The 13,904-nt window shown below is 39.1% G+C and overlaps 1 protein-coding gene across 4 annotated transcripts in view; it reads right to left on the minus strand.

The window, feature by feature from the left end:
* mettl15 (methyltransferase like 15) overlaps positions 1–13,904 on the minus strand; it is a 37,043-nt gene that overhangs the window by 22,232 nt on the left and 907 nt on the right. For all 4 annotated transcript variants that reach the window (XM_046389359.1, XM_046389368.1, XM_046389378.1 and 1 more), the window contains exon 2: positions 12,903–13,178. In XM_046389359.1, coding sequence (XP_046245315.1) covers positions 12,903–13,163 — 261 coding nt within the window. In that variant the 5' untranslated portion in view covers positions 13,164–13,178. The remainder of the gene's footprint in view (positions 1–12,902; positions 13,179–13,904) is intronic.

Consider the following 13,904-nt stretch of genomic DNA (forward strand, 5'->3'; position numbering starts at 1 on the left):
TTTGAAACAGCTTGTTTTTCTTGTGCTTTTATTTTTCCAGCCCCGAAAGGGCTGTGGTTAACGTAACTTTTTACGTGTGCATGTCCGTGAATGATAAACAGACTAAGGTGAAGAGAAAACATTCAAGTGTATCAATAGATCCTGCTGCTTTCGGCTCAGGTGGATCATTTTTAACATTTTGTACAGAAGTGTGCCATGATCGCTGTCCAAGGTGCTGATCCTGGGACAGTCAAGGGAAAGTGGGAGCTGTAAGGAGATACTTAACACTATCCCTTAGGTTTGGTGAACTGTTGGCAAAAAATATATATATATATTACCTGTAGGTGTGGACGTGTCACTTTGCGTTGCTGAAAGGTGGAACCACGTGGGAACCACAACAGAAGTACCACTTTACTGCAGTGGGGTGGCAGCAGAAATCCCAGAGACACACATCAACAAAACTTATCACACACTTTTTTTTGTCGCTATGAGTACATATAGTCAATGGCCACTTTATTAGGTATACCAATCTATCGCAATTACACTATATTGAGAAGTATATCTTGGGAGCAGAATATTAGAAATCTTGTGCAGGTTTGGTGGTGAACCATACCTGTCCAGCCTGTTGGCTATACATGGATGACAAAACCATTGTTAAACACGCTGACCTGACAAAGATCCTACTGTGCAGAAGCAACATTGCTGTACCCAAATTACCTGCTAAAACACTGGTGGGTTAGCAGTGGAATCAGTCTAGAACTTAGAGGCCTAATTACGCATCACTTTATCACAATTTAAGGTTGCAGTCGCTGGAACAGGCTTGGAGCCCTAATGACCCCCTGATTTAATGGTTGGTTGGGTGGTTATTCGCCTTTCTGTAATGATTGCTTTTAAAAGCATTGCTTTAACTCACTTACTAGCCCTACATTATGTAGCTTGAGTGTCAATATAACCCTCAAGCATGGAGAAGGACATTAAGATATACCGTGCCACATTATCCAAGCTCAATGTTACCAGTACTGTGGAAAACACCAGTCCCTCACTAGCACTTTCCTTTATATGAGCTGCTGTCAGGATGACCTGACGGTAGCTCGAAAAAAAAAAATGAATGAGCCTGATCTTCATGTTTTTAAAGTAAACGGTTATAAACTTCATGTACAGCCAAAGATACACTATAAAGCTCTTGGTGAGTTAATAATCAAACATCATCATCCTCACCTCCACCCCACACACATTTTCTTCCTTTTCCTTCCTTCGCCTCCTACTGTTTTTTTTGCTCACCACCACCACTTTCAGATAATTCATGCCAGCTCTGCCTTGGTTCCATTTGTTATATTTTCAATAAAAGTCTGACTGCAAAAAGGAAAACCCCAGTCCCTGTCCTCCTCTACATAAAGCTCATAAAGCCTATGTCAAGCATCCGCCCACTTCAAGGAGTCCTGAGACGGGCTTTAACACCACGTTGGTGCTGAGGAGATCCCTGGAGAAACAGGGATAGCAGGCACTTGTATCTTCTCTGAAACTATGAGCCAATAACTCAATATTTACTGTATGTGGGCAACCCAAGGCAACGATTAGTCTTTCTAACGTTTTATAGGCTTCTTGCAATCTGAAAATTGATCTGAAAGTAATTACGTTTAAAAAATGATGACTCAAACTAGCTTCTCAGAAGGCTATTTTGACAAAGTATTAGTAAGTATTAGACTTTTACCGTCTAAATAAAAACACAGCTCATTGTGCATGACCAGGCTTTTTTTAAAATCTATTCTGCAATATTAGAAGATGTGTGTTTCAGTTGAATTTGGGGCCACTAAATGACCAAAACATCCTCGATGCAGAGGATTATCATCACACGGTAATCACATTATCAAGCAGCAATCTGTGTGCGTTTTCATTTACCTGGCATGCTCTAAACCTTTGCAAATAAAGTGATTTACAGGGGACAGAAAAGCATTGCAGGGATCTGATTTGGAGGCAATGAGTGACAGCTGGGGAAGAACTGATTGGACACTGAAAGAAATGGAAAGGGAGGGACCTCTACTGTGTGTATGAGTCATCACTCTCCACCCCCACCCCCCAGACAAACTGTCTGTTTTTGTCTTGCAGGTTGGAGATTTACTGAGCTACATTTTCTCTGCTGGAAAGAGTCATTTTTGCATAAAACTGAATGCAGACACAAAGTAAAAGTTAAAGTAAATTATTGTAACATCATGAGTCAAATTTGCAGGTACAAATTTTACAATAGTCCAGTTAGTGCAAGATATCCTAAACATACATGTGTTTAAGTATAACAATGTCAGTGTTTAATGTTAATGTTTACTATAACAGTGCCACATATTGGAATGGGGGGGGGGGGGGGCGTTGCTGAGTCCACTATAATACAGGTACGCTAAAATACTTTCTTGACACGTTCCTACATTAGCCTGTCTATTGTAAATTATAAGGATTTAACACTTAAGGTTTTACAAAAGGAAATACATCTGTCGAATCCATAAAACATTCTTCTGTTTACTCAGCATAGCGGCTCAGGATACACAACCTCACATTAGCACAGACTACAGCCTCATTTTTGTGCTGTGAGGGTCTGGTAGACAGTAGTTCATGATAATCATATTAATTTTTCCCACAGTTGAAAACAGGGGCTAAAGGGTGTGTGAAATCCTTTTTATTGCTTTGATTAGTCTAGTCAAATCACAATTGTCACAACTGAGCCAATATATAAATATTCAAAAGGACTATATTTCTGACTATATTTTATTTGAATTTGTATAAAAAATATTATTATATATAAAATAATTATAATATAATATTATTATTTCATTCTTTGTGTTATTGGCCAAAGAGAAGCTTTGGCAAACCCACTGCTGCAATATTAAAGTCCTCCTCCACTCAAAACTGCGCTTTGCTTATTGTTTCTTTACTTGGGTGTTTGACCTTCATTGGCAAAACGATGTCTGTGCTGTTTTGACACTAGACATTGATTTTCACATTCATCTGCTGAAGTTGGAGATCTTCTTGGTGCTCATCTTAGATCTTAACAAATGACTTAAGCATAATTTTGTGACATCACCCCTAGCTTGGGCGCCAGGCTCGTGGATCAGTATTAAACTGACACAAGTGTGATGTGGAAACACAAATCCTCCATAGCACATAAACTGAGAACGGACTTTTCAATAAGTATGAGACATGTTGTTTGTATGTCTATGTGAAATATCTGAATATTGAATATTTATACATTCCTGATTTTTCAGTAAAAAAGAAGGGATAGAGCTAATTCTAACACTTAAGTAGATGCTCCCATGAATAACAAATGTACTATGCTTGATGTTGGTCTGATGCTGGCTAGCACATTATTTTACATTTAAAATGACACACTAGTGAAGTTTTAATGTGCACTGTTGAAGATGGATGCAAACTGCTAATGTCATTGTCCCCTTCCCCAGCATCAAGATCTTAAAAGGGATCCAGCATACTTTTCAGGTCAATCACAGAGATTGCAAAATTTAATGTCCCCTTACTTTTGTTTCCAAGTTTCACATAACCTCATCCACAAGCAGATTTGTGTTAGTGTACACACAAAGAGAGTGCTGCAGCCAACTAGATGGCTGTTGTGTTTTAACGGTGAAAACTGAGAAACTCATATATTATTTTAAGTCTACTATTTCGTGCCCAGATTGCCCACCCCTACTGAAATTATACCATCTTTTCATAAGATGGCTGTCTCGACTAACAACAATTTGTCTGGCTGTCTGATCTGATATTCTGTTATCCTCAGACGACTACAACTGCATAGTAGTTAGAGCGCAAAATACAGATACAATAATAGACAACTGATTTCCAGTGGATGGGAAACGCCACAAACTGTGACAGGAATGCCAAAAGGTTATTTCTTTGTTTTAACCAGAAACAAGAAATAAGGTCAAAAATGATGCAGTGAATCTATTGAAAATGATTACATGCTTCATTGCTCTTCACCACTCTCAAAGGTTTATCCTAAGTGTGACACTACTCTCAATACAGTGTGCCAAGGAAACAATGAAAACTATATAAAGCCAAAGAGAAAACAGAAGAGAAACTGAAAAGAGGAGGTGGAATCATCTAACTATATTCACAAAATGTAAAGAAGCATCAGGAAAGATGGCTTTCTCTCCTGAAGGTGAATTTCATGGTACTAAAAGAAGACAAAAGAAAAACAGGGCCAAGTCCATTAGGGAGTGCAAAGAGGAGTACAGTTAAATGAAGGCTTCGTGGTGGAAGGCATGGTAATAGGGAAAAGACATCTAGAGGCATTTATGAAGATGCTTCCAGTAGTTTGAAGACTGGGCTGACAATACACTGAAATGAAAGGAAGTAGGGAATGGGGTGGGGGCAGTGGAGGTGGCTTGGGGGAGGGGGTGGTTGCGGAAGGAAGGAAGACGTGTCATGCAGCACTCTGTACTGCTGAAGTTGCCTTAGGTTTTTCCATGACTGTCATTATCACCAGTTCACCAATGTTTTCTACATCCAGTACCTGTTTAAAGTGGTGGAGGGGCTGTAAAGGCCACAGAATGCATCACATTCGGAGCAGTTAAAGCTACAAAACAGGCTCAACATAATGTAGAAGTACGTATTACATTGTTTTCTATGGCAATTCTGGTAGTATTAGCTTATTAATCAGACAGTTAGTTTAACTTCTTTTCCAATGTGGACAAGGTGTTCAGATGAGCAGTGTTCTTCTCGGACGGGGGTCGCAGTTTGCCCTAACCAATAAGTAGTGAGTGATGTATCCATCCCACCAACATCACTTCACGCTAGCAGTTAGTAGCTGTCTCCTGGAAACAAATCAGAGATGTGAGTAGCGATTCAGACATGTGCAACAACGTTTATTGCTGTATTAACATTTATACATATCTGTCTGTATGGTCATAGTGTCCATCCCTAAACTTAAGGGGCTGACACAGATCTGTAATTTGTAAAGGTGGACCAAAGGTCAGAATTTGAGCTGCCAGTGGACAAAAGACCATCAGCAAACTGTAGGCTTTCAATCTCTGACATCAGTCTTTTTAGCCCTGGGGGGGGTAGTGGTCAGTCTCAAGAGCCTCTGGCTGCCTGGAGGTTATATAAGCTTGTGTGTAACGGCCGCCTCTCAGCAGGATGCTGCTGATACAGTGAGGCTGAAATTTACTACATCAAGCACTGCTGCCAGTGTGCATATCCTGTCTTTCAGGTACTCGTCATTCAAAAGGTGGGGTTGAGCCAAAGCACATCTGGCCTCTGAGGTGCTGTTTTGAAGCAAGTCTATGTCATGACAAGAGGATTAATTCAAGCCTCATGTGACCTAATGAGAAGACTGAGGTATTCTTTCAGCAAGGCTTCCCATCAAACACTTGAAATGGGAGAAGACTGTAACCATCACTATGCTCGAGAGGAACCAAGCACGTATTTAAGAGACACATTTTAAGCAAGGGGTCTGTAGTATAGTTTCTATAAAGTCAGTGAGTCCAAGTTGGATCACTGGTTAAACCGTAGAGGTAGACAAGGTGTAGGAACAGTGAAGAGGAAACGAGGAACCTTCTTTTATTGGTTTAGGTCAGTGGTGTCATGTAGTGTTGAGCGGACATGTTCTCTCCTTCCAAATTAGTCAGGAAACAGAGTAGGTAAGGAGTGGGAGCACTCCAGCTGAGAACAACAGCACTTCATCTGGATGCTGCCAGGAATATAGATAATGTTGGTTACACAGATAAGGTCACTGCAACTGACTTTTACCAGAAAGGGTGCAACAGCAGCTTAATAAAGATCATTTAGATGCAGAAACACAAGCTGAGGAAGATCAGTAACAGAGTATATATCACACCTGTTTTAAAACACCTTTAGTTTAATTTGAGCACAGAATTCTAAGCCTATTTGAAGCCAAAGACAGTCTTTTTCTCCTCTGTCTCGACGACCAGGTAAAGAATAGAATTACCCTGCTTAACTGACCAATGCAGCATCCTGACGCTGCATTGCACTGTGTCATAAATTGAGCCTGGGGCCCATTTCACCAAATGAGATCATTTCCTCTCTTGAATTTTGTTTGTTTCAACCTTAAACGTTTCAATCATGAGAACAAATGTTATACTTGCAGCTCGTGAGCATGTGAGAGCCCTGTAGGACACACAAATGTATCTGCAATGTGAGAGCAATGATCACTTCTGAAATGTGACGCCGCCACTATTTGAGATCTGTATGTAAGCAGCGCTCACAAATCGCCCTTGTGCAACGGGCCACACCTTTGATGACATTACACAAAAAGCAAGTGTTTGCTGGCCAGTGTTTGCGGATCAGGACGCTTTGATCTACATCATCCTCCAACACGTGCATAATCACACATCTCTAATGTTTACAGTATGGCCAATAACAGAGTGGTTAGGCTTTACAGTAGATGGTAATGATACAGCAAAATGAGATCGCTGTTAAGACAAAATTTCATGCAGGAGAGAAAGCGTCGTAACAGGACAAACCATGAACTGCAAGGTATGAACATGCACTATCAAAGAGTTGTACTGAGAAGACCACAGAATCAGTTATTGCTGGGGTGCCAAACTCACAAAAAGTGTAAAATTTTGACCTTGTACATTGCAATATAATCTTTTATCTTCTTCTTTCTCTTTTAAAATAAAGAACACCAAAATATCTATAAATAAATAAATAAAATACCCTTTCTTCGAGTCTAATTATGCTGAAATGAAAGGTATTCTATGCCATCAGTATTTTCAGTCTAACAGCATGACAAGAAGTGGATAAAAAAACAGTTTCAAATAGGAATTAAAATAACAATAGATAAAAATAAATCATACCAAATGATGATCAACAGGAAACAGACTAAATGATAAATGTTTTGTTATCTAATTATCCTGAACATAAAAAAGACCACTGAGATAGTGCAGTTGGACCTCACACAAACACCAATTGAAGATGTGTTGCAGGAATGAGTCATCTAAATACAGCTGTCCACAGGGCATGTACCTGATTAGCATACCCACACTCACACACCAGGATCAAATGTAAATATTGCAATAAAACCTACAACAATAATATCAATTCTGGATCAAGGATCGAGTCCAGGTTTTAACTAAGTTTATCAATAATGGGTGCAAGTGAGCGCAATTTCAATCCTTGTTAATCAAGCTAATACAAGTCTCTAAAACAAGTCTATGCTGTTGCAGCATACCCTTCTACAGTTTATCTCTCTGCCATGCACTGTTATTTCATGTTAGGTGCATGCATCAGTTGTGAAGAGTTTTCTCTCTCAGACCCTCTCTGTCTATCTGTCTCTCTCACTCACACACACACTCACAGTCAATGTTGTTCCAGCGAATTGAATCAAACATTAATAAAGTGCAACATTTGGGAAAGTATTCAAATTTAGAGGAGCATTTAAGCGTTATTGCACAATATACTGCAAGCCTGTATGATATATTGCTTTGTGAGCGATGTAGCAAAACTGGAAATGAGAGGTTTAGGTGAACTAAGCTATGATGAACACCATCTGCTCAGGTAGATGTGGGAAAGCTTGCGAACCTGAAACTGAAAATATGTAAGATGAAAGGGCTAAAAACTACTCCACAGGACAACGTGGTGAAGCACCCACAAACAGGTTGGCTGCTCAGCAAGGCTGAACGATTTGGAGCCCTGTAGACTGAGGCACCCCATTTGGCTAATGAAGTCCCAGACTGTCTTCACACCACACCCCCACCCACCACTCCACTATGAAATGTTCTACTCATGAAAGTAATGAGGCAGGGAGGGAGAAAGACTCTTCTGGCCACTGATAACCTCAGACTAAACTTGCAACCTTACGAGACAAGGGCCTAATATCTGGCCGTCAATCAGCCCCAGCATCCCTGGCTGGAGTGTTTAATTACAAAGATCAATTATTTACCAGCCTTCTCTTTCACTACTCAGTGCTCCCAAAAAAGGAGTGTAAAAAGAAAAAAGAAAAAAAGAAAAAAAACTTTTAAGACCCATGTTGTTGGTTGTGGTGGCAAATTTAGTACTGAGAAAATAATAAATTGCTTGTTCCAGATAAAGACAGCATTTAATCTGTGCATTATATATGATAGATGAGACTGTCTGGGTTGTTACACCTTTAAATTATGACCACAACTTTTACATGCATGGTCAGATGAATATGAACAGATACAGATAAAAATGCCATTTAATTATAAATACTGATTATAGTAGAAAAATATATTTTAAAATATAAATTAATTTAAAATAAAATTAAATGGTCGCTTCTTACTAAACTCTGGAATGTTGACAAAACGCATAGGTTATTAACAACTACAATACTAAAATCAGGGATTATTTTATATATATAAAAAAAAATAACAAAACTTAATTTGTAAAGTCTTTCTTAAGAGTGTTACAGCAGTTGTTACAATAAGAAAATACGCAAAGACAACATCTTCAGAGCTCTCTATGTCCCTTGTACTTCCTATTTACTCTTAAGACATTTCTTAACTGCATCTGCATGGCCCAAACAGCAACTGCTGGGCTTTTAACTAATTTGAAGAGCCAAGATCATATTACACCTTTGCTTGTACTCACAACAGTGCTTCACTGGGCTGATGCTGGGAATATAAGCTAGAAGACACAGATTAAAGTCACAAATAAGGTCATTTTATATGGAATCTGTATATTTCAATGCCGCCTGTGCATTGACAAAGATAAGACAGAGCACATACATCACACATATTTAAAATTTCATTGAATTGTTGCCTTTCAGTTTTACAATCTAAGTTTTATAGACTGTGTATTAAGTTTCTAAATAGTCCTGCACAAAAGTACACAGTACTGCACCTACACTTGTACTGTAGACTTAGAGAGTCATTTTTCACCTCAGTTGGTCCAAAATTCAGCTGTAAGACTTTAAACTAATTTAAAAAGACAAGATCACATTAACCCTCTCTGTGCCCCTCTTTAAATGCTGGTACACTCAGTACCTGGTAAGAAATTGTCCTGTGCTAATATTAGCACTCTGGAGGGACACACTTGAAGATATGCTGGATTAACGTGCATCAAACATTGATGCATTTTTCCTCCCTGACAAGCTCCATAAGATATGAATGTAAAAATGCGAAAAGGACAAGTTTTCAACATAAAACAGCTGATGACTAGTTAACTTTCTTTCAGCTGTCCTTTACTTTTTCCTAGTCTGTTCAATGTTCAATCTTGCATCTAAAAATGCAAAAAAAAAAGAACAGTGAGAACAGCTGGCAGAGTGTTTTATGGTCATCTATCCATAGAACGGAGTGCCTCTTCATGTGTCCAAATTGCAGCCAGCCGAATAACCCAAATAACAGGGGAAGTGAAAAATGCAGCACTCAACTAAGTCTGCTGTTGTTCAGGGCCTTAACAAGCTACAACACCTGGTGATTTGTGGTTTGCTGGTTTTGTTGTATTTTTGTGCTAATTTCCAGCACCACCATGAACCTTAGCCTGGCTCATGCTATTTATGGTGTGCAAGCTCCACATCAACCATCACCTGCTTTCTACATAAGCTGATATTAATGCTTATGTTTCTCTCACGATGACCCCAGACATTAAAAAAAGAAAAGAAAAGAAAAATCCATTGCTTTTGGTGGTCCATGAACACTTTTATCTTAAAATATACTGTTGTTGCTTTTGGATGTACCAGCATTTAAGAGGTGATGTGTTCAGAGCTGAACCTAATTAAATTATAGACGAATCACTTCATCCTAATGCATATTAACATTACACTAAGTAAACAAATGCTGAACAGAAACAAAAAGTGACTGGGAACAGGATGAAATGTGTCTGTGAAAAGTCTAGTTGAACGGTCTGATGCCTTGTATGATGCTTGCATTTCAGCACCATAATTAAATGTATGCCAAAAAGCAAACTTGTTTAACTTGATTTATAAATTTCTAAAACCAAACGAGTCAGTCAATCATCACGGATAATAAATCTGAAAAATCTGTAACATCAGCAAATTACAAGGATATACCCTTTATGCATTGACTGAAATCAAGAGGAACAAGGTGTTTAATATGTCACTATCCAGCCAATAGTTATTATTTGCCTAATCCTGCTCAGAAATAAGTTGACTGAAGATCCAAAAAAAGCAGGTTTAACACTTATGGTCTCATTAATTCCACAAGGGGGAGTGTGTTGAGACTAAAACGTAAGAGTAGGCAGCTCGTTTCTCCTTCTACAGCAGCACAGGGTTTTTCCCCTGGACTCTCACTTGATGGCTCATTAATCTGTTCTAGAGGAGGTCCCCTACGCAAGCAGCCTGCGCCAATGGAGGGCTCCTCGTGCTTTGTCCTTTTCAGCACAACTCTTTGACTTTAATATTAACTAGTTTAACAATTGGCAGAGGTTGAGGAGGTTGTTAAAGAAGAATTAAAAAGTGAATTTATTATTGTTCCTTTGATGGCAGCAAATTTTCAAAATTCCATGTAAAGTGTTTTTTAATTATTTTTGCACACTGAAAAGGAATTCAATTACTCGCTGTAGTCTGCCAGTACAACCCAGAGCATTAACAGTGAACAGCTCTGTGCAACTTACAGCTTATTGTCTTTGTTTTGCAGACTGCAGCTGAGTCTCTCCAGCTCTCAACTGCAAACATTACATTTATATATTTAAATGTTAAATTACATTTAAATAATCATATATAAATGATACGATTCCGTAAAAGACTGTAACAAAGTTTGCATCCATCTGTCTTCATTTAGACTAATTTCCGAGCAGGTTAATTGTTGAAATTTTATTGCCATTGCAGTGGTACAATAAATACACTCAACATTGACTAGACACTGCAACATCACAAAATACAGAGAACGAATCAAGCTATTGTGCACCATGTAGTTACTGTGCATAGCCGTCGTACTATAGTTCACATCGTCAGTGACTTTTGCATCGCCAACCACGGTAGAAACACGTGGCAGAAAGGATGAGTGCAGGAAGAGAAGCAACTGGAAACAAACCACTCATTTCAAAATAAAGGAATGAACAGACATTTGGCGTTATTTTAGGCAGTAGAAGGCAGTAGATTTGTTTTGGTTTGGCCATGGTTCCCGTTGGCCAGGCCTGTGCAGTTAAAAGGGAAACGTTGACGAACATCCATAAAGCCACGCCGCTATCGTGGCTAAAAATCATCCCCCACCACACATTTTAATTTCTGTCCCAGCATGCTGCTTTATGCAGAAACACGTGAAACCGGTCTCAAAACTATTGCATTTGTCAATTAGTGGTGAGCTTCCAATGAATGTATGCTTTCAATGAAGAAATAAGTCATCCAGATCCAACAAGCATGATAGCCATTGGTAAAACTGTGAAAACATAGTGCAGCCAAGCACCGCAAATAAGCTACCTGCATACATATTTACAGCCAGACGTCCTGTGTGGGAGGCAACAGGGCACTGGAAGGTTCCATTTACACACTTTGGTTTAACTGCAGTACTTGCTCTGACACCCACTGTCACTTAAATACTCCATTCACACACCTGCCACTTCATCTGACAAGAGCAATTACATATTGGTGATTATTTTACAATAGCCATTAAAATTACTAATCTTACTGCCCTCAATGATTTCAGCTGACATTTGCCTCATATTAAAGTTAAGTTTTCCCCCTCACAGCAACTGATCCGTGGATGACTTAACCACTACAAATTTGACTGCTTAAACAGCAGCTCTGCCAGTCATGTCAAAATTCAGATTTGTGATGTTGCTGTGTCTACACTGTTATAATTTAGCTGTGTTAACATGTAATATGTGTCAGCACCCTAATAAGACTGTAGTGTTGCTGTGGTTATAGAGCCACTGAAACTGCAACATCACATTTGTGTCATCAAATAAATAAATAAACTAGCAGACTGCAGTGAAGCATCGTTTTAAAACATGATTTCTGAATGTTACCATGCAACCTTTCCACAGAATGTGACACTAAGTGAGGTCCACAGCATGTACTGTACAAAAAAAAAGAAAATCTATCAAACTGTTTTTATAGCATCTGATTGGCAAGCTGTCTTGGGACAGTTGGCAAATGGGCGGGCAGCGGAGGAGTTTAGAGGTGCTAAAGTTCAGGCAGGAGCGACGCAGCACCCTGTGTCCTGCCAACAGCCTTACAGTGGCGCAATTCCTGACTAAGTTGTTGACCCATGGCCCCCACCTGCCTTGACCATGAATTATATAGGGAGGGGGGAAATCACTTCCCCTCCTATGCTTGCCTGCCACACCAGAAGGCTTTTGACTCATGCCCATCTGTCCTGGTAGTACATACATTAAATGAAAGCCAAGGCACTGGCACCCTGTCCAATTCATGTGTGCTTTCATAACAAATCATTATATACTGTGTAAACAGAATTGGCAGTGATAGAAAATAATTAGCATTAAAGAGGTCATTATGTCCAACAAAACTAACACACCAGTCCTGCAATAAATTTTACCTTTGTGAGGCTTATAATAAACATTTTTATTGATCCTGTCAAGGAGGTTTTTGATTCAACTCAGTAGTGCAGTAGTCGCAGACACCATAGTTATTGGTGGTGTTGAATTAAAATGTAGGACACTGATAGGTGTTCTGACACACATTAGAAGAACAGAACAAGTTTGCATGCCAATGACATTACCACAGCAACCAAAGAAGGCTGGATAACAATGCCTGAAAATACAAATATGACCTAATCACTTGCTATTATCAGGAAGGGCTGTCAGATCTTGAGATTCATTTCAGTCACACATGAGATTTGCTGACAGTCTGAACACATTCTGTGAGCTTTAAATGTGTGAATCAGTGGGTGAATACAGATACAGAATACATAGAAAAAGGGTCTCAATGAATCTTAGACATATTTAAAAGAATATTTAAACAAACTGGAATTCACATCCTTAAGGGCATGAAAAAGCTTGCACAAATGAAACGTTTGCAAACATACCTGACGTGGTTGGATGTCTAAGTATTGAAGCACCTCTTTAAGCATGACAGGAGTGTGAGGAGGCTTTTCAGTTGAAACAGAAGACAGTTCTTCAGATCTGTACAGGAGATCAGGACCGGGACCAGGACCGGGACCGGGACCAGAAGATGCACAAACTGTAGAGGAGTGCTGGCTTAACTTCCATGACCTCCACATTCTCCACAGGGCCAGATTTGCTCTCCGTAGCATTAGGTTGGAGCGCACAGACATGTGGAAAATCATGATCCTTATAATGATCTATGGAGAAAAGAAGAGCATAGTTCTCTGGTCATAGTAGCAAAAACATCAGGTGTTTAAGCCAATTAAGAGGTGCAGGGTTTGCGATATTGCTGAATATATATATTTTGAAAATTTAAGTAAGCTGGGAGTTATGGACTTTAACAAGTGAGTGATGATTTACTTACTTACTGTAAGGTATGGTGGTTACTGTGGTGTGGTGTAGCTGTCTAGTTTATACATACAAAGTGGTTACATACAGTAATGCTTTGTAACATTAAGTATGGTGTGAAAAAAAAATTGGAACAACAAAATCAGGCCAGCAAATGGACAGAAATCTTACAATGCAGGCATACACAGAAGCTTTGATATTTCCAGATGGAATGTTTTAAATGACTTGATCAACTCCAACTAGTACAAGAGGGCATCACACTATAAAGTTTAAGTAGGGATGCACGATACTGGACTTTTGCCAATTGCTAACAGCCGATATTTTCTAATCTTGGTCGAATGCTGATACTACCATAGCTTTGGTGAACGAAAAGCAAATGTTCCGTGGCATCAAAAAATTGCACAGTATTAAAAGAGGTTGCAATAAAAACACTGAGTGACAATGCATGATTGTCTGTCAGGCTGTAGGCCATACCTGCTATAAAATCAACTTTTTATACCTACTGTTTTTACATTAAGGTTGTGCGCATCAAGATGTAAATCAAAATATTAAATCTTTCAGGTAAGGTAAGGTCC

This window comes from Scatophagus argus, chromosome 1 (assembly GCF_020382885.2).
Source record: "Scatophagus argus isolate fScaArg1 chromosome 1, fScaArg1.pri, whole genome shotgun sequence".
In the NCBI taxonomy this organism is placed as follows: Eukaryota; Metazoa; Chordata; class Actinopteri; family Scatophagidae; genus Scatophagus; species Scatophagus argus.